The 25719-nt window shown below is 50.0% G+C and overlaps 1 protein-coding gene across 9 annotated transcripts in view; it reads right to left on the reverse strand.

Moving 5' to 3' along the window:
* Positions 1–25379, reverse strand: part of MTSS1 (MTSS I-BAR domain containing 1) — a 137988-nt gene extending 112609 nt beyond the window's left edge. For 3 of the 9 annotated variants that reach the window (XM_084750697.1, XM_084750696.1, XM_084750691.1), the window contains exons 1-2: positions 24530–25376; positions 1068–1129 (exon numbers count right to left, since the gene is read on the reverse strand). In XM_084750697.1, coding sequence (XP_084606823.1) covers positions 1068–1129; positions 24530–24601 — 134 coding nt within the window. In that variant the 5' untranslated portion in view covers positions 24602–25376. Of the gene's footprint in view, positions 1–1067; positions 1130–24529 lie in introns of all 9 variants that reach the window. The other 6 variants (XM_084750695.1, XM_084750690.1, XM_084750692.1 and 3 more) reach the window with 5 other exon arrangements.
* Between the last annotated feature and the right edge of the window lie 340 nt (positions 25380–25719).

The raw sequence follows: 25719 nt of genomic DNA on the forward strand, positions 1-25719 counted from the left end.
CAGCCTCTGGTACGCACTGGCAGAATGTCACGTCACCCTCCCTCACCTGTCTCTTTCCTAGAGCACTTGTATGTACTGCTCTATTGCGCCAGCCTCTCATCCATGCCCCATCCATCTCAAGCCAACCAGTCACCCCCCACCCCTCAACAGTCATGTTCCAGTGTCCCATGCTTCCTGGGGCTTCCGCTCATCGAAGCCCACACTGACTTCAAACGGATGGAGCCGCAACGTGTGGGCATTTCGTCTAAGGTAGCAAACGGTTAACGTCACGGGCACACTGGGAAACAGACGCCTGAGCGGCTTTCCGAGGCGGCGTTGCTTTCACAACCGTAAAATGTACTTCTAGAAGTGTAAGTGCCTTTCTCCTTTAGTAAAGGCAGAAGTGTGCAGCCATCGTCACAATCCAACTTCAGGGCATCCCCGCCACCTTAGAAAGCCCCCTCTCACCCATCTGTAGCCAGCTGCCTTTTAAAACCCCTGGCCCCGCCTATCACTGCTAAGACTGGCTCTTTCTAGACAATTCACGTAGCTGGAATTGCGTACCGGTCCAAGCTGAGAGTTAAACTCTGTATGTGGAGAGAACACACAGATGGATGAGGAAGAACCTGGACTCTGGAACCAGGCTGCTCTCTCTTGTTTACATCTCTTTTCTGTCACCTACTGACTGGCATCTCAATGACCACGCTGTCACCTGTGCCTCAGCTTCCTCATTAGGAAAAGCGGGCTGAAAACGGTTCCTAACCCTGTGGGGTTGAGATTCCTGACAAGTTCACATCTACCTGGCGCACAGTGGGCGCCACATAAATATTATCCGTTATTACTCAATATAATCAACTCTGAACATTCCTGTGGCAGGAGGCAGAGCAGAAGTGAGTCTGATTTCACACATTCGACTGGGGGTTTAAGGAGGGGGGAAGGGGGCAGGACACTATGAATTGCTAGTGCTCTGAGCAGAGCCTGGGGCATGCTTCTCTACCTGTGACGCTTCTAAATTTAACCGAGACGTGTGTGCTGATCCACCTCCCCCATGTCTCACCTTCCCCCTTAGGATCCGTGTGTCTACTTACCGAAGCTGGGATTGCAGCTTTCCGGCTTTGCTTATGAAATCTTCCCAAACTGGATAGCTCCCCTACAACAGAACAAAGCCAGTAATCAGTCACACTGTGATGAGCCAAACACCCAATTCCAACCATGCAAGGAACAGCCTGCAGATGTGACCTTCCTTTGTAGTGTCCTTTGATATGCACAACACAGACAGGGCGCTGGCTCTGGCTCTGGCTGAGGAAGCGTTTCAGATGTGTCTTGTCTGTATCATCTTGCAAATAACCACAGACACTGACCAGAACTAGTTTTTGCAGAATCTAACACCATACTGGGAGTCAGTATCATGTACACGGTCAGTCCAAATTTTAATAACACAGAACATGCCAGGTGGTGGTGGCTCACACACCTTTTGTCCCAGCACTTGGGAGGCAGAGGCAGGCGGGTCTCTGTCAGTTCGAGGCCATCCATCCTGGTCTACAGAGTGAGTTCCAGGACAGCCAGAGCCACATAGAGAAACCCTGCCTTGAAAAAACAAACCGACCAACCCCAAGGCACTCAAGGCTCTGCCCTGGGTCACCACCTGTGCACACGACATGGCTCTGTCTATTCTCCTCTGTGTCCCACACAGCACAAGGAGGGAGCCAGGTGACCGAAGCCTCTCCTTCAGACAGGTGGCTATCAGGAAGTAATATCAGCCTATCAGAAACCCAAGGCTGCAAAATATGCTAAATATAGCCACCCAGCTGATGTTTAGCCCCAGCATCTATGTACACTATGGCAACAGGTGGTTCCCAGGCAAACTTCAGCCAGCATGGGACTCGCCTCACTCCTGGCTGCCTATGGCCAGCCATCTGTCCTTACTGTTCACACGGCTCCAGTTCTAACCTCCCACAAGCCCCTTCCTTCCTCTGTACTGAACTCTGTTGAAGTCCAACCCCACTTCTCCAAGGGACCCCACAGCACAGCCCTCCAATGTCCTAAAGGCAGCACGAATCTCCTCCTGCTGTGTACAGTACTAAGTAGGTGCAGTTCTGACCAGGGCAAACCGGCATGCAGCCTGCCACCTCCCTCCCCACACACATTGCACACGCCTTTAACCCCAGCACTCGGGAGGCAGAGGCAGGCGGATTGCTGTGAGTTCGAGGTCAGCCTGGTCTACAAAGTGAGTCCTGGACAGCCAGGGATACACACAGAGAAACCCTGTCTCAAAAAAAAAAATTTAAAAAAACAAAACAAACAAAAACAAGGGCTCAGTGGTTAAGGGCAGAGACTGTTCTGACTGTTCTTTCAAGAGGACCGGAGTTCAAGTCCCAGCACCCACATGGCAGCTCACCACTGTCTGTAACTCCAAGATCTGACATTCTCACATAAACATAGATGTAGGCAAGACACCAAAGCACATAAAATAAAGGTAAATAAATTAAAAAACAAAACACACACATACTGAGATGAAGCAGCATCCAACCAAGAGGTGACTCCAAACAAACCCAGTAAAGGTAAACCATGGGTGAGGGTATGCGGTATGTCACTGAATCGTTCACCCGGGGAGAACAGTCACAGAACGGAATACAACCTGTAGGCATCTTCACAACGTAAAAATATTATTATGCCACCTCTAGCTTTTACTGCTAAGAGGAGAAAGGGAGAAAAAAAAAACAGAATTAAACTAATATTGCACCTTTCATTACAGACACCAAGCCATGACTGTCTAACACCGCAGCTGAGTGAGCTGATGCTGTAACCTTCCTCATGGCTGCCACGGGCCACTTCTCCTATCCGTGCTGCCGTCTCTCGGCCTTGGCATTCCCAGGACTCTGGGTGTGTGGATCTCTGTCTGTTGTAGCTCTGCCTTGAACATCACAGGTCAGCAAGCAGTATGTCTGGCCTCTGCCCACTACAGAGATCCCAGAAGCCTCCAACGCTTTGTTATGACAAATGAAATTATGCCCTGCAGAGGCAAAATCACCCCTGGTGAGGAACCAGTGCCTTAAGGAACAGGAGAAAACCTATTTCTTTAGGTAAAGAAACAGCTATTGGCAGTCTAGCCGTTTGTTCAGCTATTTCTTCAGGCACTTCCTTCCAATACTTAAAAGGAAAAAAATATTTTTTTTAATTTTGAAACTTACATGCATGAGTTAACACATTGCTAAAAAGTACCTATTTATATATTTCTCTAGCCATCAATTCTGCCTAAAAATGTGCATAGAGGTTACATGGAAAGCTATCTTATTAAAATGGGTTATTTCTGGGAGCTAAGATTTGGACCAATATATTGCTTCTTTTTCTTCTTTGTACTTTTCCTCTACGGTATGTTGTTTTGTTTTGTTTTTATAAGGGTCATGCATCACTTTAATGAAAACAATAAAGTCATTACATTAAAAATATTTAAGACCAAATTAGAGGTTCTGGCAACAATTACACCATGAATTTCCTACCAGCCCGCCCTAGTCCTGCAGTCTGTTTTGCATATGCTGCCAACTCACACCCAGCTGCTTGACAGTGGTACATCTGGGACCCGCATGGTCTCTTCTCTGTCATTTGCTCCCACAAAACGCTAAGCTGCGCCAGGGCTCCTGGTCAAGGCCCTTTGGCAGCTGCATCTGAGTCACACTGACCAACATCCAGACACAGTTCTTGATACGTGGCTGTTTATGCTATGCTTGAGCTCGTGAGGGTGTCTTCAACCCAACAACAGAACTGAGCACTAACAAACGAGCACGTCACGGCAGCACATGATTATAATCACAGCACTTTGGAGTTAAAGGCCAGCCTTGGATACTTAGCAAATTCAAGGCTAGCCTGAACAAAAGATGATGTCAGAGAAAGAGAGAGAGAGAGAGAGAGAGAGAGAGAGAGAGAGAGAGAGAGAGAGAGAGATATGGGGGGGGGGGCGCCAAGGGACTGGAAAGATAGCAAGCAAGCAGAACGACCCAAATTGGACTCCTCAGAACCCACATAAAAATTCAGGGCACGGTAGTACGTGCTTGGAATACCAGCACTGAAGAGGCAGAAACAGGCAGATCCCCAGGGCTTGTGGGCCAGCCAATCTAGCCTAATCAGTGAGTGCCCAAGCAATGAGAGACCCTGCCTCCAAATAAGGCAGATAGCATTCCTGGGGATGGCACCTTAGGATGTCCTGTGGTCCACCTACACACACACACACACACACACACACACACACACACACACACACGCACGCAGGCACAAATTCAAGCAAGCAAGCAAGAGACAGTGAGAGGGAGGGAGGGAGGGGTGGGGGAAAGATACACAGAAAGACAGAAACCAATCTACCTTGAGGGTGCTCAGGCCACCACTGCAGGCTCATCAAGATACCATAGAGATCTATTTCAAACCTCTGTATTCACTATTTCTCTATCAAGTCTGTAGAGAAATATTCTGCTCAGTAACTAAAGTTCAGGGCAACTCAGAGTCCTCTGGCAGGCCACCAGAGACCTGCCCAGACAGAGGTACCTTCTGAGAGTGCTGAGTAGAGAGCACTCTGTGCTGAGTGAGGCTCACTACTGTCAGTCTAGCCAGAGCCTCTCTCTCGTCCCCACAAGACCTGATAAGAAGCTTCTGGACAAACCTGAGGCCGTTTAGAGATGTGCCAGCCTGCTTCTAGCTGGAGGTACCACTGGCATCTATCCTATAAAGCAGGCAGTGAGAATAGGCATTTTCCCGCCCAAGCACCCAGTCGGTTAAGATATATCCAGTTGAATCAGGCTGGGTGTGGTTGTTTACACCTATAACCCCAACACCTGGAAAATAATAAGGAGTGTTGGGACATTAAAGCCAGCCTTAGGGCCGGGCATGGTGGCACACGCCTTTAATCCCAGCACTTGGGAGGCCGAGGCAGGCAGATCAATGTGAGTTCGAGGCCAGCCTGGTCTACAAATCGAGTCCAGGACAGCCAAGGCTACACAGAGAAACCCTGTCTTGAAAAATTAAAAAAAAAAAAAAAAAGCCAGCCTTGGCCACACTGTGACTTCGAGTTCACCCTGAGCCACCCTACTCAATGACAACATGCTGGGTTAGCCAGAGGCATGGGTCCATCACTTAAGCTCTAGGCACAGGCAGGACAGTCATTTACTAAGGGAGGTCACTGGACCCTTTAGGGCCCACTTCCCTATAATGACAATAATTAAAAACAATCCGGTCACATCGCTGCCTTTTGGTTAAGACCAGGTGCAGGACATATTTCACCGCCCTTAGGAGGAGCACCACTTACTAAGACTGTGGCAGAGGAATAGGGAAGAGAAACCTGGGGACCGCCTAGATGGAACCTTCCTACTTAATTCTCCCATTTGCTGCAGCGCTGTCTGCACGGAGCCACAGTTAACTCACAGGGTTGATTTTGGGGATAGATGAGACCACACGGATACTGAGGAGCCCTCTGCACTCCTGGGCTTACGGCAGCAGTGCTGTTCATGGTGGCTAACACACAGCAGCAGCAACACTGTCCATCAACTGATGGTGAGTCACACCGAGTATCTGCACCATGGGATACTGCTTGTCCTGTCACTGCGACAACCCAGATGAGACTACAGTATTATTAGATGAAATAAACCAGATACGGAATTACAAAACTCACTTGCTCTTCCTGATATGGGACCTAAAACATCTGTTCCAGTGGTGGGAGGAAGAGATGTGGGCGGGGTTGGTCAAGGATATTTACTTATAATTAGATAGGAGGGAAAGAGAGCTAGAAGGCAGTTATGGGGTTTCCAGGAGCTGCACTTGGGGAGAAACAGGGAATGAGGGCTGACAGGGAGTTTCTCTCTTGGGTGATGAGAGTGCTTAAAAAAAAAAGTGTGGTAAGAATTGTGCAACTCTAAGAACATGCTTCAAATCAAAGGCCTGTGGCCTTTCAACAGGCACACTGTATGAAACCTAAGCGGGATCTCGGAAAAGCTGTACCAATAAATAAAATAAGGTCACACTTAAAGAGAAGCAACGCAGTGACTGGCACACAGTACCTGTTTGAGGAGATGGATCCTGGCATTTGCAAGCACTGACATCTCCTGCAGGATGCTCACAGGGAGCCACATGGCAAGCCGGCTGTACAGGCTGGGATTCCCTCATTCCTAGTCCCAGCTGTAGAACCAGCCAAGGTAGGAGGCAAAAGGTGGCTCAAGATATACTAGCCTTCCTTGAGAAGAACAGACCAAGGCAGCTAGGTCTACAGTGTCATCCGTTTTGTCTGCTGATCCTGAACAGACAATGAGGTACTAACTAAGCCAAAACAGAGATCAGTGTGCCTGAGAACTGCAACAGCTCGAACCACTAACAAAAATCCCTTGGAGGGGCAGCGGAGGCAAGTACAGCTCGATGGTATAAAGTACACTTGACATGTGTGAGGCCCTGGGTTCCATTCCCAGGGCTTCCAGAAAAACAAAAAGAAAGAAAAAAAATGCCCCTACCTGGAATCTTACTGCAATTCTTCCCAAATTAGAAAAGAAAAGAAAGAAAGGGGGGAGAGGAGTGTCCCCCTTTCTCATCAAAGGATACAGCCCTCAAATTCCCACCCACCAACGCCCACCCAGCCACAAGAAGGCTGCCAAAGGCAGCATTCTCCTGTCTCCCATTTAAAGCTATTAGAGGATCTATCAGTGTCAAACCCACCCGTTTTAGGCAACCTGTAATTTAATGGAGTCTTTAAAAAAAAAAAATCCTTAGAACATAAAACAAAAACCTGATTGTTGAAAAATGAAAAAAAAAGTGTAAATGTTATTATAACTGGAAAAAGGGTGAAACCAGGTTGTACCATAATTTTTTTTTATGTTTCTTTCAAGGGAAAAAAAAAAGTTTCCACCCACCTGAAAAGGGACTTACTACAAAAGCCAAAGGCTTGGAGGAGGATGTGTGCAGGGAAGAAGTTAACAGTAGAAAGATGGAAAGACAATTTGTTAAAAAGCCCCAGGATGAGGCAGGGGCAGGGGCGGTGGAATGAAGGCGTGACAGGCTTGATGAAGATGGTGCTCCGGCTTCAGGAATCCCTGGATGCACCCAGACGCCTTCGGAAAGCGATGCCTGGCCAGGCCTGCATTCACTCTGCACCAACTAGGGGCAGGAAGATGATCCCCGGGGTTCATGTGTTTTCGCAGGTGTCCTGGGCACAGTGGAAAAAAATCCTGAGGAATGACTCCCAGGGTGGTGGGAAGGCCGCGCACGCACGCGCCCACAGGCTATGGCGATCTTCTGAGAACACCTCGGAGGTTTCAGAACTTTACAAACACACCACAATCGAAGAGAAACAAGACTCCACCCCACACCCGTTTCTGCTTCATCCAGAGTCACAGGCAAAAACAGACCCTCTCCTGCCAGGAGGCACTCGAGGCCTTGCAGAAGGGGACGGGGGGGGGGGGGGGGGGGGGGGGCACAGGGGAGAGGGGGTTAGAAGCCTAGACTGGTGAACTCAGATCACAGGGGAGTTAGAGAAGGAGGAAGCATGCTGCTTATGAAAAGAAGAGAAAACATGGTTCTTCATCAAAACACACGGGACAGGAGAGAGGGGTCTTCCCTGGTCACATGACTTCATACAATGACGACAAACACTAACCAATGGCTCTCCTCTTCAAAACTCCAGGGTGGAGGATATGGGGCTTGATAACTGTGCAAACTTCAGTCACTGACGAACACAAGTGTTGCTTCTTCCAGAACATTCTCTGCATCACCTCCTTATGCCCTCCACTTCTGAATTAGCTGTGCCCATTCCCTTGGCCTAGTACATCATGTGATTCATGTATGAGCCACAAGCCAGGGTGTCTCTCTTCTGAACCCTGAGACAAGGACTTTGCTGGTACAGTGACTGACGAGGAAGTGGTAGATACAACCGAGAGCCCAGAGGACACGGGGGTGCCACAACTGTTCTGAACAGGAGCAAAACTGGGCAGGGTGGACAAGGCTGTTGAGGCCAACCTTCAAGGGCAAAGTCCAGAGACCAACCACAAACGGGACAGCAGAGGGAGCCAGCCAGGGTGACCTTCATTCAAAGGACAGGTGACATTAATCCCAAGCTGGCCAGGTGATATGCAAATGTGGCTCATGGGTCATATACCTGACAGCAGCCTGCGCCCTTTAGGAAAGAAGAGAGAAGAAAGTTCTATTCTTTCTTTTTTAGGGAGAAGGCTTCCTAAATCTCTTTCCCCTTCAAGAACTTAAGCCACTAACTAAATCTGTAAACTGCCTTCTCCTCATCGACCCTCAAGGCCTCCCCTCGTCCCAAGACAGGAGCCGAGCATTCACCCAGGGACAGCAGCAAGCAAGGCACACACGTCAGGCAACAGACACTCCGGTTTGGCGTGGCCTCGCTTGAGTTTGTTCCATATTAATAAACAAGGGATGGCTTCCCACACTTGGTGCGGCACAAACTGCGGAACTCCTCAGGCTCCTCAGGCTGGTTACTGCTGCTCCATAAATAATGTAGCAACTGCTCCTCCTATACTGGCCCCCCTGTGACAGCCGAGATCAAGGGACAGCTGAGGGAATTCGATAGCACGTCACCATTCAAGGGACACGAAGGGCTTGAGGAAACTGTGGCTAGAAAACCCACAACATAAGAGGAGCCAGGGGAGCTAGGGAGGACTCCAGAGGAGAATTCAACTGTAAAGAAAATCAGAATTAGCAGGGACGGGCTGTAGGGAACTGCGTTCCGGCTCAGAGACCTTTGTCCTAGAAGGAGCCAGATAGAGGCTGTTTCACTAGAGGTTACAGCTAAGACAATTCAAGGCGGGTAGGACCCAATAGGTCTTACCTTTGGACCTTTGGAGAGGATCACTAGTGACAGCCAGCCATATCAGCACTTTCTAAACAGTTGCTAGGCACCAGGAATCTATCTGTATCCAAACCTCTCAAGCATTAACTGATGTACCTGACCCTGGAGATTTGGCAAAAATGCAGAGTTTGCTTTCCTTGCTCTGAGCCGGGGACCTGGGAGGTGGCATGTATAATCTGAGCGCTGCTGACTGCCACGTACACTCCCGGAGGAGTCTGTCCTAAATCCAGTCTCATTACACGTCCACAGCAAGGCCTGCGCTACCACTATTTTGTACATGAGGAAAGTGAGGCACAGAAAGGTTAAAAAAAAAAAAAAAAGATCTGATGCCAGATCTTTCTGAAAGCAGAAACGACCATTTCTGGGGAGTCTAAGCAGCCTGGGGAACAGATCCAGCCTCAGGCCCCAGTCCAGTGTGACAGAAGGGCATAGCCAGCCATTAGGTCCTGCTTTAGATGTGTGTGTGTCCTGCAGGAGCCAAGGCAGAACAGAGGCACAGCTCTGGAGACACCCCAACACCTGCACAGAATGCAGAGGCCTGGGGAGATCTGTGCATCACTCTAGAAATGCTCGGTTCAGCTGCGGAAAAGCCAGCAAACAAAAGGCAAGCCCTTTGTGTAGAGAAAAGCCGGAGTCAAATGGAAACACAGGGCTGCCGTCCACTGTATCAATGCTGAGCGATTTTATCTTGTCTTCGGATTTGCCATGGGCACTGGGATGGGTCTCTGCAGCATCTCTAGGCTGGCCATCACTCAGAGCATCAGGCTCATTTAAGTCTTCCTTGGGCGAGCTCAGCCTCCGAGGAGACACAAAGCAAAGAAGCACGGAGGGGGATCTGGCCCTTCTGACCCAAGCTTAGCATCTCTGGGTTCAGGAATGCATGCAGCTTCCAGAAGTGGGTGTACATAATTAGGGCCAGGGCCCAGGAATGCCTGCCAGAGCTCTGTCTTCCCAAACTAAACTTCCCCGCCCTGGCCTACAAGATGCCGGGTCTCCGCAGAGTCTCTCAGATGAAAGGCACTCGGTGAACCCATCCATCATAAATACCAGTCCTGGGCTTTTATTTTCTGATTGGGACTTGCCTAATCCACTAATTATCCCTGTCCATCAGGTGGATGACAGCCGGGGGATAATCAGTGGTTGTCTCCTTGCCCGCCCACCCTCGCACGCTTGCCCAAGTGCACCAGCAATGTGTAGGCCTGTGAAAAGGAAGGCACACCCACAAAAGGTGGCCCCCATCCAGCTGCCCCCTCACAGACTGCCTCCCTCTCTGACTAAATCAAGGGCGCTGAGCTTCCTCTTTTACCCACACTGCCAGGTCAGATGCCCAGGATGTTTTCTAACATATGTGTATGTCTCCACTTAACAATTAAAGCAACAAGCAAATGTGTCAGCTCTATCTTCAAATTTGCTTTGGTTTTAAGTTCTTTACCAGAAAGCAAGCTACCTAGCTATCTATCATGAGCTATCCAACGAGGTTAACACTAGGGACTGAGAGTTACTTAAATTTAAATAAAAAGGAAATAAAAGCTAACAATCAGTCCCCCGCTCCCACTTGCCATATTTCATTGTCAACAGTACTGGGGAGACCTAGAACAGCTTTCACTGGAAACTTCCATCAGGCAGCCTTGGCCAGACCAGGCCACGTATCTGTACTCTGCCTCACAACTGCAAAGAGCGCTCGGGATCTGATTTGGTTGTTTTCTTTTTGAGACAGGCTGGGCTAACCTGGAACTTGTTTTCAGGACTAGGCTAGTGAACCTGTGATGCTTCTGGCTTGACCTCTTGAGTGCTGGGATTACAGTGCATTGTGGGTCTTCTTTTTTCCACCCTTTGCAGCATGTGTGTTTCCATGTTCCAGATTTCTCTGTAAACAGAACTCCTCTTTCTCTCCTTTTCTATTCTCCAAACTTACCTGTGTGCATGAGCACGCGCGCACGCACAGACACACACACACACACACACCCCTAGGTTTTCACTTCCCTGGTATTTTTTCAATTATTATTTGAGATAGTCCCTCCCACCAGAGGAAAGGTAAGCAGGCAGGCAGTCACCTTATACTGCCTGAGAAAGTTTCAAAGGGGCCACTCACCTTGTCACCTAAGCGTCCAAATGGACCCAAGAGCAACATTACAGTAGTAACCCAGTATGTGTAGACATTACCAAAGGGAACCCAAAGGGCTTCATGGCAACCTAGGGTAGCATGTGCGTATGAACATATTTAACATGCCCTTTCCATAAAAATACGATACAGAAAGAGTAAATGACTTGTGCCAAGTCAGAGGGCCTGCCCTCGCTCCCACGTTATTGCATTAATAAGTGCTGCTAGGTCTCCTGGTTGGTTCTTCAGACAGTGAAATCGGTTCGTCAGCTCTCCTGGCTGACTGTCCACGTCAGGAAACATGAGAGCTCATTATCTACGCACCCAGCGCAGCCTTTCACTGCTCTTACCTACTACGGCTCCCATGAAATATTTGTGCACAGTTAGGCCTTCCCAGGAAAATGCCTGCCCCATGGAACCTTCACTGTGCAAAGTCCAGAGCCGTTGCTCTGTTCCTGTCTGTCAACATCCACGACACGACAAGCAAAAACACACCATAACCCTTGTGACCCATAAAGTTCAAAGTCTGGACCCCACCAACTTCACACCCACACATGCATGCTTAGCCACCTCTTTCCTGCACGCACCCTGACTATTTCACACCCACACGTGCATGCATACCCACCTCTCTCCTGCACGCACCCTCTCTGACTTGTCTCCACCAACTCCAAAATGACTTTGACCTTCGAGATGTTGCTTCCCTCACTAGCTCCCATTCATGTTCTCCCAACCCTCCCGGAGGTTGTGCACGGGCACAAACCCACCCCGGGGTCTAGCCCTGGCCACACTGCTGAATCAGCTTCCATTTGTGGCAAAGGCCACACCTCATTCATCACCCAACTCCTATTCCAAACTGCCGGGAGAGATGCCCTGGTGCACCACAGAAGACGCCGTGCTGATTTCTATAGTGAGCACACACGTGCATGTGTGCACATGCGCTTCCCCTGGCTATACATCATTCATAAAGGGGCAGAGTCTGAGCGTGACTAGAGTCCGGCTGGCCCAACTTCAGATCTGTTCACTGAGTGACCTTAGAGGCTAGTGACCTCATCACTTGGTGCCACTCTGTCTCCATCTGTAAATGATGCTAATGGCTAGTTCCTGTCCCCAGAGGACGGTTATGAGGCTGTGTGAACCAATACAAGCGCTCGAAGGGGTGAGCAGCACAAAGAGCTACGCTCTGCTTTAGTGAGTTGGCATATGATGGCAGCCTTCCTGAGGGCCTACCATGCAAGGGCACCAAGTGAGGGGCCAGCTGGGCAGAGACAAGAGGGCAACATGCTAAAAAGCTCAGTCTCGTCCGAAGGCTGGGGTGGAAACCATTGATTCCCAAGGCTGCTGAGGACAGCATTCTCCAAGCTGCAAAGACTGGAGGGCAACTGGTGGGAGCTTCCCAAACGGGGTAATGCTTCCCCTGGCTCTCAAAGAGGAAACATATTCTCCTGGCAAAGAGGGAAAGAAAGCAGAAAGACAAGTATTTTCCCAAAGACAGTTAGCATGACTCAATATGTTAACCTGCAATATATTCCAGACAAACCCACGGTGGAAGGAAACATGCAGAGAGAGACAGACAGGCAGGCAGGCAGAGACAGAGAAAGAGAGAGAGACAGAGACAGGCAGACAGACAGACAGACAGACAGACAGACAGACAGAGACAGACAGAGAGACAGAGACAGAGAGACAGACAGACAGAGACCAAGACTCCTGCTTCCTCTGGCGTTGAGTGCCCCTTCTGCTAACCCCTATTGCAATCCCTACAAGACCTTCCAGAGACTCAGCAAGGGTTTGCTAAGAGGGCAAATTCCTGAGCCTCACCCCAGATCAGCAAAGAATTTACGGGTGGGCCTAGGAATCTGCATGTGAAGACACTCTTGCTTTCTCAGAACTACCCAGACAGCAAGACCGGAGGACCACAGCAAGAGATAAGACAGCACGTCCTAAGCACGCCTAAGCCCTGAGGAACTGGGACCTCAGCAACCCTAATGTCCACGTCCAGCTTCTTTCTAAACAATCTGGAAGATGAGCGCCCACACACAGGAATGTAAGCAGAGACATGCTCTGACAGACGTTCTGCCCCAGGTTCCAGAAGCATCAAGAAGTGCATTCCTTCAGGCCGCAGATAACCCCTTCCAGGAAGACCACAAAGCTGCAAAAATGTACGCACTGCAGTGTTGCTTCCAACAGTGAAAAGCTGGCCTAACCCACACATAGGTCAGACACTAGCTCCCCACCTCAGGACCTTTGTACAAACCGAATCACTCTACCGTGGACCATCAGTTGTTATGCCAAGTCCCCTTCATGAGACTCCGCCTCACTACTCTTGAAGACATACTCTTCTGGTTGTGCCACTGAGTGGACTTCTTTTACCGTATTAGAGAACGGGGCTAGAGAAGACAGTTCGGTGGTTAAAAGCACTTGCTGCCCTTGCAGAAGGCCCAGGTTCAAACCCCAGCACCCACATAGGGGTTCACACCTGTTCGTTAACTCCAGTCCCGTGGGATCCAATGCCCTCTTCTGGCCTCCCAAGGCACCAGGCATACAAAATACCCATCCAGATAAGATAAATAATAATAAAAGATAAAAATAGAGGTTTAAAATTTTTCTTAAGGACTGATGCCACTTCTATATCCCGTATCTGCCACCCCACTCCATTAGACAGGAGGTCCCACAAAAGCAGGAAGTTATGTCTATTTTGTTCGCTGCTGCTCTATACCCCCAGCTTCAAGCTGGATCCGGCACATAGTAGGTCCTCAACTGTGTCCCCAGTCCAATTTACTTCAGACATAAAAACCAAAGACATGTGGCTGACATGGAAACCGGCATAGCTTATGCAACCCCTCACATGAGAAAGGGAAGACTGGAGGAAAAGGAAAAGGAAGACGGTCCCTTTAACTGTCTGGGCCCTTGTGAGCCTGAGTTCGTAACCCACTTTATAATCGGTGCTTATGGGTAAACACTTAATTGAAGTTTCTAGGTTTTCTTCCATCAGTTTTATATAACTCCTATAATCTTTTAGAAGTAATCCCTCATGAAATGTTCTCAAAACATTTGCTTTTTTTTTTTTTTAAGGAAAAAACCTGCCTCCTCAGTGACTTAATTAGGGTGTCTCCAATTAAGGCCAGCACCATCAAACAGGCCAAATTCCCCAGGAACCAGCTTCCACGGAACTGTGGGTCTCCTGGTTTCAGAATGACCTCAGTCCTCCCACCAACGGCTGTGGCTGAGGGGTGGGGGGTGGGGGAGGTCGGTTGGCCATGGGCTACTCCTGGCTAGGGCTCCTCACTACCTGCTTCCTATTGGGGTGTCTGATGCAATTATTCAGGCCCAAGATCACATCCTGCTGTGGCGTTGGCTTTGAAGGTTCAGTAAACAGTCACTTCAAAACAAAGGGCGACCATTAAACCCAACTCAAAGACTTCCTTAATGGCAGCATGCTCAGCTGTAAGGAGCCTGGCTTCAGAATGCAATCCCGGTCTCCCTGGAAACTAATCCGCCGCATTGCCAGCCCCTAACTGCAAGGGGCTCTCAGGTCCTGGATGGCTCCCAGTGTTCTGGAGCATGTGTCCTGAAGTGGCCACACTGGACTCCATAGCCTTCCTCCAACCTCTCTGCTGATAAGGTGGAGGCACCAACAGATGGGTCAATACTTTCAGGCCAACTATCCGATCCTGTCCCTCCTGAGACCCCTGGGGGCTTCTTGCGTGTGCAGGATGCTGTGCATATATGTATGTGGGGACACATGCCCATGAACATGAACAGGCCAGAGGAGAATTTGGGGTGCCCAACTCTCTCCCCCTCCAATAGTGCTGGGGTTATGAAATCACGCAGACATGCCCAGTATTATGATGTTAGGGATTTGAACTCTGGTCCTCATGTTTGCCCAGCAAGCAGTCTCACTTCATCCCACTATCCCCTCACCCCAGCCCAGAGGCAAATCTCGATTCTGTGTGTGATACATTCAGAATCCTGACAGCATAGATGAAACCATGGGATGGATGAGGTGCATCCACCGGAGAACATGGAAGGAAAAGTCCACACTGTGAGAGACGTGTGTGGCACACAGAGCACAGTCCTGGAGCTCTACTCTGTGTGTCACACGGCCTGGGCTTAACTTGGGGCTCCACCCCTCACCTGCTATACATATGGCTAGACCTCTCTGCACCTCTGCTCCCCATTCTGTGGCATGGTAGACACAGCAGTCTCAACCCAACTGGGTTTAAGTGTCAAACACTCAGTGCCTGGTAGTTCCAACCAAAGAAAACACTTATTGTACAAGTAAAATGAAACTCAGTTGTCAGTTAGGTGTCACCCAGACCAAAGGCCTTCTGTGAAATCTCCTCCCACCCCAAGTAGAAATCAGAGGTACTCCTCAACAGCCCCACAAACTCTTGTGTTGACTTCTGGCAGTGTAACGACAGTAAAGGCTCATGTCTTGCCTTCGACCCTTGTAAACAAGGTCAAGACAAGGCCGGTAGCAGGCTTGTCCGTGCGTCCATCTCTCCCACCCGGCCACGCCCAGCATTCCCCAAGCACATAGGCAGACTGCAGAATGTACCTCCTGAGTTCTTGAAAGTTCTCTGTATGTTGATAGTTGAAACACAAATACGGATTGTAATAGCAAACTCAAGAGAGATCTTGTGCTTTTCCAAACACGAGTGCTACTCCCAGCAAGGAACTTTTGATTGAAAAAAGTGTGTGTGTGTGTGTGTGTGTGTGTGTGTGTGTGTGTGTGTGTAGATACTTGAGACAAGGCTTGTTGCCGAATGCCAGAGTTTTAATTTAGATTTGCATAGGCTTCCCCTAATCCAAAAGCCTCAAGCCTAAAATGTGGAGAAATCTGCAATTCAGAGTGTCACCACACTGATGTCCAGTAAAGTTTCAGAATTTGAACTTGCAGACTGCAGATGCTTCAAACAGACTGAGGAAGCTTGGACAGACATGAAGAACATTCATCTGATACATTTACAGCTGCTTTCTCTTTCAGTCCTTGAGGTAAATATTGGTGCCTACCCCACCTCCCCCCATTATGTAGATTAAAAAAAAAAAATCAAGGCTCAGGAAAAGTAATTTGCCTGAAACAATGAGCCCAAGAAACAGGCAGAACCAGGCTTTAAAGTTCAAGGAAAAAACACTTTTTTGTTGTTTTTGGCTTTGTTGTTTTTCTGGATAGCGTTCCTTTGTGTGTTAGCTGCCCTGGAACTCGCTCTATAGACCAGGCTGGCCTCGAATTCACAAAGCTCCACCTGCATCTGCCTCCCAAGAGCTGGAATTACACACATGCACCATCACCACCGAGAAAGGCCACTTTTTGAACTAGTTAACTATTTGGTAGAATAGGAAGGATGCCCCCTCGGAGTGGCCTGAGGACCCCTCCCTGTGGCGCCTGGAAGAATGAAACGACTTCAACAGGCACAGGTGAGGCAGGAACATGAGGAGCCAAGGTGTGTCTAAGGAAGCCGGAGTCCAAGTGAGAAAAGCCCTGGGTCCACATGGGCCAATCAGCTGGGGCCAAGGGACAGGGGACCTGGTGGCCAGCCAAGCTCAGGCCAAAGAGCAGCTTTGGGCAGACAGGCAGGGAGAAGCTCAAATAGAGAGGTTTGGGGGGGGGGGCCCAGAGGCGCCACTGTATCCAACACTGGAAACAGGGCCAGAGGACACTGAGAGACAAGTGATGCTCACCCATAAAGCCAAGGATGCCACAGAACACGACAGCTTTACAACCCAACTCTTCCCTCCCCTCTCCTGTCTTTGGAATCTCTGAAAGGCTTTTTTTCCTCCCAGTCCACCCTCCTCATGAAGGCGGGGGCTTGCAAGGACAGAAAGAGAATGAGGCAGACCTGCTGGGCCAGAGCACTAAACTGAACTCCGGGCTACTTCACTTGACAAGAAAGAAAAACCAAAACCTTTTGTTTGGTTGCTTGCTTTGTTCTGTTTTCGAGACAGGATTTTCTCTGTGTTAGCCCTGGCTGTCCTGGAACTCAACTTTGTAGACCAGGCTGGCCTCGAACTCATAGAGATCTGCTTGCCTCTGCCTCCCGGGTGCTGGGATTACAGGCGTGTGCCACCGTGCCTGGCTTAAAACCAAAAACCTTTAGCTTCCCCATCTCCGTAAGTTCTGCTACGGCTCTAATACTGCTCAAAAAAAGGGGAGACAGTGTTTGCCTGAAGGAGCAGAGAGATATTTGTGACCTAGATCTTAATGCCCTTGGCAATCTATAGGGTACTGCAGCTAACAGCTGACGTGTGTGCGCCAGGCAGACGGGAACCTTCCTTCCGCAGGCACCAGCGCAGCTGAGAATCTTCATGAGCAAAGTAAACGACAGGTAGATCATCACCCCTACTTCACAGAAGCGCAAACTGGGACTCCTGAGACTGAGAAACTTGGCCCCAAGGTGTCCCTTGGCTCCCTGTGTTCTTGGTGAGCAGGGCTCCAAAGGTCATATCGTGACCGGTGAAAGGTAGGAAGAAAGGTGAGCAGGAAGCTGCGCTGTAAGGCAAGGAAAGGACGTGGTGTGTTTGAGATCTTTGCTGGTCAGTGCGACAGCCCCTAGCCACTCACGGCTACTTAAACTCAAACAACTGAAAGAATAAATTTGTTAAACGTTATGCACTTTTATGTGTGGGTTTCTTTTTTGGTTTTGTTTTGTTTTAAGATAGAGTCTCATACCATCTAGACAGACTACAAAGTTTCTATGTAGTTAAGAATGACCCTGAACGTCTTGTCCGCCTGCCTCCACCTCCCAAATACCAGGATTACAGTACTTGTAACTACCATGCTTGACTAAAGAGGCGCAGAATTTTAAAACCCAGTTCCTCGGCCACGCCAACAATGTGTGTCCAGTAGCTAATATACCTAAACCTAACAACCTCCATACTGCAGAAGAGCATGCGGGACAGGCATCTTACAGATCAGTAAAACACTGCAAAGGATCCTAGATACGCCTTTGTTGAGTTTTATTGGAATTATTTAGCATTCCACTCATTTTCCTTTTTAATGGTGGTGAGATACACACAGCAAAGCATACCATTTGACTATCTTGACGACTGAATTAGGTGATGTCAAGATGATTCACATCCTTGTGCAAGCACCTAAATGGGTTCTTCTTACACCTGGGCGAGATCACAAACTCACAGTGAGAGGGGAAGCCCAATGGCTCAGAGATGCTCGATCCTGGTGACGTGCCACCCAAAAACACTGACTCAAGAGACTCTGTGAGCAGGACCCAGGCTTCGTGTCTCCCAAGGGCACTCAATGGGCCTTTTCTGTAACCCTGCCCTGCCACCCAAAGGACACACATGCCCAGACCTCCTACTCTGGTCAGACCCACTACCCTGGCGCGCCCCCCCCCCAAAGAGCCCTATCATGTGGCATGTGGCAGGAAGAGAGCCCCAGACAGTATCTACTGCTCCCCTCCGTCTCTCTCAGGAGCTACTGGCATTGAACAAGCCAGTATATCTACTCCTGGCTACTCTTTGAGGCAAAGACATCAAATAAAAAGACACACAGCTCAAAAGGCACTCAACTGATTTTCCCCCAACTTAAGACAGGAAAAGAAAAGCCTCTTTAAGACTAAGACCAAGGCCGTGTATACCAGGAATTCGTGCAGGAAGGTGGTTTTCTAGGGAATCCATCTAAACACGTTCTCCGGGGCTCTACCAGCTCAGCCCAAACTGGAAGGACCCAGGGCATTAATTAAACACAGAAAGCTCTTTTACAGGCGTGTTCCAGGGCTGGACACAGAATGAGTTTGAGGTAAGGAGTTCGCTCTGAGCCGAGTCATGTGAACTTTGGGTGAACCTGGCTAATTCATATGATTATGAGAGTGTGCAGTGCGGCCTCAGACACCTCAACTGCAGATCCAAGCCTGGTCAGTGAGGAGATCCCATGAGCTCTGTGCCTGGACAAGGGCAAAAGCATTGAAGGTGGCCCGCAAGAAACTGGCCCCCAATGTTTTCCCCGGCCTGCACATACCCAGAGACCCAGGAGGAAAGGGACCTTGCCACTATACTCGATGAATAATGAGCCCCTTTTATGTGTCAGGTGGTGTGCCAGTGTACCTCATACAAGCAAGCCTCGTAACCGCACAGTGTGCGCAGCCACTTCTAACCACCATGGGCTGATGCGGAGAAGGATGGGTGACCCCCAAGGCCTTCCAAGGGGGCTTAGAGGTGGGAACAGATGTCATAGACATCAGGACAGACTCTGTACTGGGGCTGGCTTGGTGGTGCGGCGGCCGGGCTTGTTTTGTTTTCGTGGCACATACTCAGATGAAACCTGCAGCATTCTGCATCTAATTTAAGGGAGAGCCTCGGCAATCTAATACAATAGGCTTCCTGAATGCCCCGCCAATTAATTTACTGTTTGTCTCTCCATTTGCTATTTAATAAGGCAGTATCAGCAGTGCAAATCTGCAAATCTGAATTTAACTGCTTAAGGCATCGGCCAGTTCCCGTTAAGGGGCCCCAAATGTGTCCTCCCCGGTGTTCTGAAATGGCTAAATCCAAAAGCCTGACCTTTGGTTTCTGTTTGGTCTGAGGAAAGGCATTTCTTTATTTTTCACAGAGGTGTGGGTTTGGTGGGAAAGCGTCCTCAAGGCGATTCCAAGAAGTAATGGGGAACTCAAAATGATCTCATTTTTCCATTTCCCAATGGGAACCTCTACATGGTCTCATCACAGAAGGAAGCCTGCCAGCTCTCGCCCATCCTTGCAAAGATGGAAGCAGCTTACAAACAGATGACAAAGCATCTGACGGGTCAAGAGTCTCAACCTTTTTACTCTCCCGAGCATTTTACCAACCTTAAGTGAGCCGGCCAAACTGATTGTATCATTTTGGTTTTTTCCTTTTTCTCCTTACAGCCCAAGATGAGATAGAGGTCAAAGGGCAAGCAGGCAGCCAGCAGCTAGGAAGACAGGGTGTATGTACAACATGCCATGCCTATACTGAAAAGTGTTCGCTGTTTACATTTTGGTACAAATGGGTGCTGGAGAAGCTGTATTTCAACCGCTAACTGTTGTAGCAGGGTTTGGTGGTCCAACACAGCTGATAATAAAATACCACAGAGATGAACACACACTGTGCTAGAAAGGTGACACCTTCCATGCAAGGTGTGACCCGGGGACAGCTCCTGCCTCTTCCTGGGCCTTTATGGATTATAGGGTTCCAAAGCTTAAAGGTTCAGGACACCCAGCAACAAGTTCTAAACAATTTTATTTAACAGGATATAAGAGGGTTTTCCCACAGAAGTTAAGCCCACAAAGTGACATATATCCAAAGGAAGACAAGAATCACACCCCCAACCTCCCCCAAAAGAGTGGTCTCCGGAGAAGAGACCCCAAGGCTCCGAATGAGGCGCCCTCTCTGGGTAGCTCTTGCTGCCAATTTTATGACATCTTTACTTTGCCTTCTCCCACAGGCCCAAAGCGAGGAAGCTGTAAAACCCTGGCCAAACACAACCATTTGCCAAGAGAAAAGCCAACATGAGGCCCATCTGTCCTTTACAGGGCTCAGCTTGTCCTGCCTTTGTGTGGCCGTCAGCCTCTACTCAGGGCGGCCCATTTCTCTCCCAGTACCTGGTCGCTTGACTGCCTTTTCACTGCCTTAACTACAAAAACCTTTTTTTTTTTTTTTTAAATTTTTGAAGTGTTTTGAAAGGGAAGCCCAAGAAGACTGCCGCCCTGACCAAGCCACAGCCCCTTCCTTCATCACTTGCAGCCATATTGTACTGCACAAGGGGGCGAGGGCAGGGCCTAGCAAAAGGCCCTCTTCATAGGGGGCCCCAGTAAAGACCTGGGAAGTGAACCCTTCTTACTACAGGGCCCCCACAACAGCTAATGAGGTAGCCCCGACTGAGGTCACTGCACAGCATCAGACCGGCTACCCACACATTGTCACCTCACGATGAGTGACGGGAAATGTCTCCGGCGTGACTCTGAGGCACTGAAAGGTTCCTGTGGAATTCAAGATGTCCGTTTCAGCTGCTCTAATTTTAGAAAGGACTTCAGACAGGGGGTACCGGTGGCAAGCAGAGATGGGGGCCGTTGGTAGACCTGAACAAGGCCCCTATTCTGCTCCGCACAGGTGCCTGTAACAGGACACCCCTGTCTACGGTGACACACGGAATGGCTCATTCAGGTGCAGTTGGCTATTTTTTGGCTTAGCCATATTACATAAACCTGCACCCAGGGCAAAGTTCTACCTGCAGAGGGTCCAGCTCAGCTCCCGGTGTTTGAGCGACAAAGAACAAGGAAAAAACTGATTTTCGCATCCGACTTTTTTTTTTAATAAAAGTTAATTATTAAAAGAAGACTGCGCTGTCCCCAGGGTGAGATATTCTTCAAGTTTGGCTCATAAAGTCTCTGGAACTTAGGAAGCACGGAAACGTGGTCAAATTCTGGTTTAATGATTCAAAACAAACAACAGTAATCTGTTTATCTTACTATGAGCCAATTCTGCCCAGAACTTGGATAGGAATTAAAATACAAAACAAACAAACAAACAAACAAAAAAGAATAAAACAAAAAACCACTCTAAGACGTCCTTGATAGTCAACAGTCACCTCCAGACCAGGGTCCCCCCAGATCAACCAATCATACACCCTTCCTAGAAGCAACATGAAAGGCTCACGGTGCCCCCACCCTTTCCTTTTGGGACCAACTCACACCAGGCAGCTTTAAGGGTGCTTTACGCCCGATCCTAGGGCAAACAGCCAGTAAGTGATTTTGCACACCTGCCATTCATTAGTGACCACCTCCACAGCAGGGTGGCAGGAAGGGGAAAACAGAGGTTTCCTCTCATCAAGGAATCGATAAGTTTTCCAGCAGCTGCTGTTTCCTTCCCTTGGAGCTCGGTCCCAATGGAAGCAAAGTGGGGGATTCTTCCTCAGCCTACCCCCTGAAACGGAAAAGCACGCCCCTGACAACCCGGGGCTCAGTCCCACGGAGAGAGAGGGGGCTGGCTCTGCAGGAAGCACAAGCGGTTCTGTGTCTTCAGCTTCTTTGCTTTAGAAGATGGATGGCACTAAGGCATGGAAATTATTCCACAGTGTTATCTTTTTATTTTCTCCGAAGAGGAAATGGACTCCCTTCCTGCCTTGCTGTACATTATAAAGTCTCAAATGCTACTCAAAAAAAATAAAAAATGTTTAGCCTTTTTCTCACCAGTTCAACATAACTTAAAAAAAAAAAATCACCTAAAAACACTACCAAGATGGCAACCCAAATGGCTTCTCCCTCAAAACCAACAGAAAGGGGACTGAAAATATGATAAGCTGGTCATGAGTTTAAAGATGAGAAAGACAAGGTCATCAGAACGCCAGCTGGCATTAAAAGCTGACTTTCTTACTGATGACTCCGCATACCCATATATCATATGCTGCTTATCTCATGGAGCCCAGTTTAATCTTGTTACTTCTCTTTTGAAGTGTCATTGCTGTCCAATCCATAAAGAAGAAAACTCCATGGAAACACTTAGCAATCCCCTTACACGTAAGCAACCTTAGAATTCAGACAACCTGCCCTGTTCTCCCGCAAAGAGTCTAAAATTCTCCAGAATCCAAAGCACAGTGTAATCTTCCGCTGTACCTTGACTCTAAAACATTTTTAGTGTCATGTGAAAACAAAAACACAAAATCTACCAAACTCCAAGAGAAAGAAACTGGAGTCAACACTGAAGGAACAGTGTGTAAGAGGTCTTCCAACTCAAGTCTTGGGGAAGCCACCTTAAACAGTGACAAACGGCAGAGCTCACACCGGCCAGCCAGATGGCAGGTAGCAGGGCCAATCCTTGGGGAAGGATTCCCTTCTGAAGGGCTTTGGGTTCAAACCATCTTCTGGGAAGAACTGAGCTCTGGTTCTAGATTTAAAAAAAAAAAAGCCAAGGTAGAGAAAACTGCAGGTGTGAACACTCTTCGACCGAAGTCACTATCAGTTGGAAACATTATCTCCCCAAAAAACAAAAACAACACACACACACAGAGAGAGCTTTACCAAACCTCTAACACCCCCAGGGCACATCACAGCATACAGTATGTGCCTCAAACCAAATCTTGCTTTGACTATAATAAAAGTGGGTGAAATTGTAACAATAAACACCAGCCTCCAAGGAAGGGCATCAATCTTTGTTCAAAAGAACACCTCGCCAATTCAGTGTGGGCTGAGGGCGAAGGAATGAAAGGGGCCGTCTTTGACGAGACTAAATCCATCTAATTCCAAGGGGGCCTGGATTAGAGGCATTCCTGGGCGAGCAGGCTCTGGCTACAGATTAGGCTACAAGGATTTCTGACAAAAGGCACGAGCTAGGTAGGATTGCAAAAAGAGACTTTGCAGCAGGATCAGGCACCCTGGCAAAGTTCCCCCCTAGGCGAGGTGGCCGTTGGTTCTAAAAGGAAGAGGCAAGCGTGACAGTTCAACATTCTTCCCCCAAAGTCCACGTCGAAGGCCCAAGGCCTCTCCAAACGTTACACTTCATCAGACAAAAGCTTCCCCCAGGCGCCAGGCAGAGGCTGGAGAGGGGCTGTCCACACCCACTCTCCAGCGCAGCTTTCCAAACCTGCCCACTCTTTTGGAAGCCGAGCTTTTAATTAAACACCACCTCCCCGGATCTGTTGAGGCAGACTTGGGGCTGGCCTCGAGCCAAAGAGAAGCTCCCTAAATACACTTGGAAAATAAAAAATCCCCCCCCCACCGCCCCCAGTACCCACCTCCAGGCAGCTCCTCGAGCTGCTTCTATTTTATTAGGGTGAGTAACCTAAATCCCGGTGTACCTCAGTGCACCAGAAAACCCACATTCGAGGATCAGGTATCTCTAGTCCCACCCTTTGCAGGAAAAGGATAGGGTGTTGTTCCCCGCCCCCAACACACACACGCGCGCGCTTACACGCACACACACAATCCTTCCGAAAGAGAGTGGGGTGTGGGTGTGTGTTTGAGGGAGCCTGGTGCAGTTGTTTGGAAAACCTCAACCTTGCCTTCCCGCTGTGAGGCTCTCAGCCTCAGGGTCCCTGAAGGACTACCCTGGGAACTTCTGTGCGGTGCCCCAGGGGAGGGTGCGGGAAGGCAAGGCACACCCTCAGCAGCTCTGGAGCACGCTAATTAATAACTAATTTGTTCAGATTGCCCTACTCCAGGTAGAACTGAAAGCGAAGCTTGTAACAACCCTGCCACCCAATCTCCTAGGCCTGAGGACTCTTTCCTGCAGGCAGGCAGGACCCCCCACTCCCGCCCCACTACCCCACCCCAGACACAGGGAGTCAGGTGTCCGCCCGGGCGTCCAGCCTCAACGGGTGGCAGACACTCAGTCCAAGAACAGACAATGGAAAACTTGGAACTAGGGCCCTGGTCCCCAAAAGGAACAAGATGGTGTCGCCCCCTGGGATAATGAACGCAGGGGTTGGCAAGTGGCATCAGACTCTCCTCCACTACCCCCCGGGGAAGTCGCCTGCCCAGTGACCCAGCACAGCCGGAGCAGCGCGGCGGGTGAGCAGGTGACACCCGGGTCGCCTGAGCTCCCGCAGGTGGCCAGCGGCCACAGCGCAAGCAAGGGTCAGGCCGGCCGCGGTGGAGGGGAAGCCCCACAGCGAGGTCAGAACAGCCGCGCCCCCAGCGTCCTACCTTCATGTCGCTGATGATGGTCTGGAAGAGGCCTCCAAGCGCGCTGCATTCCTTCTCGATCACAGCCTCCATTTTCCCGGCGCGGCGGGGACAGGACAAGCTCTCGGGGCGGCTGCACTGCGCACGGGGCCGGGCTCGCTCAGCCCGGGAGCTGTTTCACCCTGAGAGCGACCAGCCTCCGGCTCGCTGCGGGTTTTGCAGAGAGCACGCGGTGCTCGTAATCCACCGCGCTCTGCGCCCCCAAGTCACAATCCGAAACGCCCAGCCGCTCCGGAGGGCGAGTCGCCTACGTGCGGCGCTCGGCTCCTGGCCTCAAAAATGCCCGGAGAAGACTGACAATCAAGCCACCACGGGTGCCCACGACGGAAACGGCAAAGCCCATCTTGGTGCAGAGAAAACCGCCCGCTGACTCGAGGCCAGCGCCATTTAAGAAAGAAAAAAAAAAGATATTTCGCCCCCAAATATAATTTTTTTCTGAAACTGAAAAATAAAAGAACGAAATTGGCAGCAGCAGACGAGGTCAGCTCGCAGCGCCGGGATCTGTTGCTCTCAGACGCGGCCGCCGCCTCCTTTTTACTCCTGCGCGCCCGGCCCCGCGCTCGCTCTGGCGGAGCTCCCGGGGACGTAGCAAGGAGCGCACGCGCGCTCGCGGCCGTGAGACGGGCGCGGGAGCGCGAGGAAGGCGCGCGCTCGCGGCGGTCCGTGCGTGCGCCGCCCGAGGGCGGGGCTGGGAGCGCGCGCGGGCGGAGAGGCGTGTTGGGGCGCCTGCTACAGGGAGGTGCTGGCTTTGGGGTAGGCGATCCCGGTGTGGGTCTCCCCGAGGTTCAGAGTTTCTCGTGCAGGGGGGTCTCAGGGTGGGGAGGGCGAGTCAGCACCCAGCCGCCCACAATGGCCGCTCACGTGTGGGGAGGCCGGGCTGCACCGCCGGCCCCGCCCCTCGAGAAACCTGCAAGGTCGGCGCGTTGAGCGCAGCGCCCCGCACCTGGTGAGCGCCCTGCGGGGCGGGAAAGCTGCTGCCGCCTCGACTGCAGCCTTAGGAGGAGACGCCTCTTCGATGATGTCAGGGCTGCAACGCCGAGTCACGGTTGCAGAGAGCCAGCTACAAGATTAAGGAGAGTTCGAGAAAAGAGTAGCCTGCAGTGGGATGCTGAGTTCGATTAAGTTTCAGGACGCTAGATTGATCTGCTGTG

Source organism: Acomys minous (assembly GCF_964271855.1).
Source record: "Acomys minous genome assembly, chromosome: 12".
NCBI lineage: Eukaryota > Metazoa > Chordata > Mammalia > Rodentia > Muridae > Acomys > Acomys minous.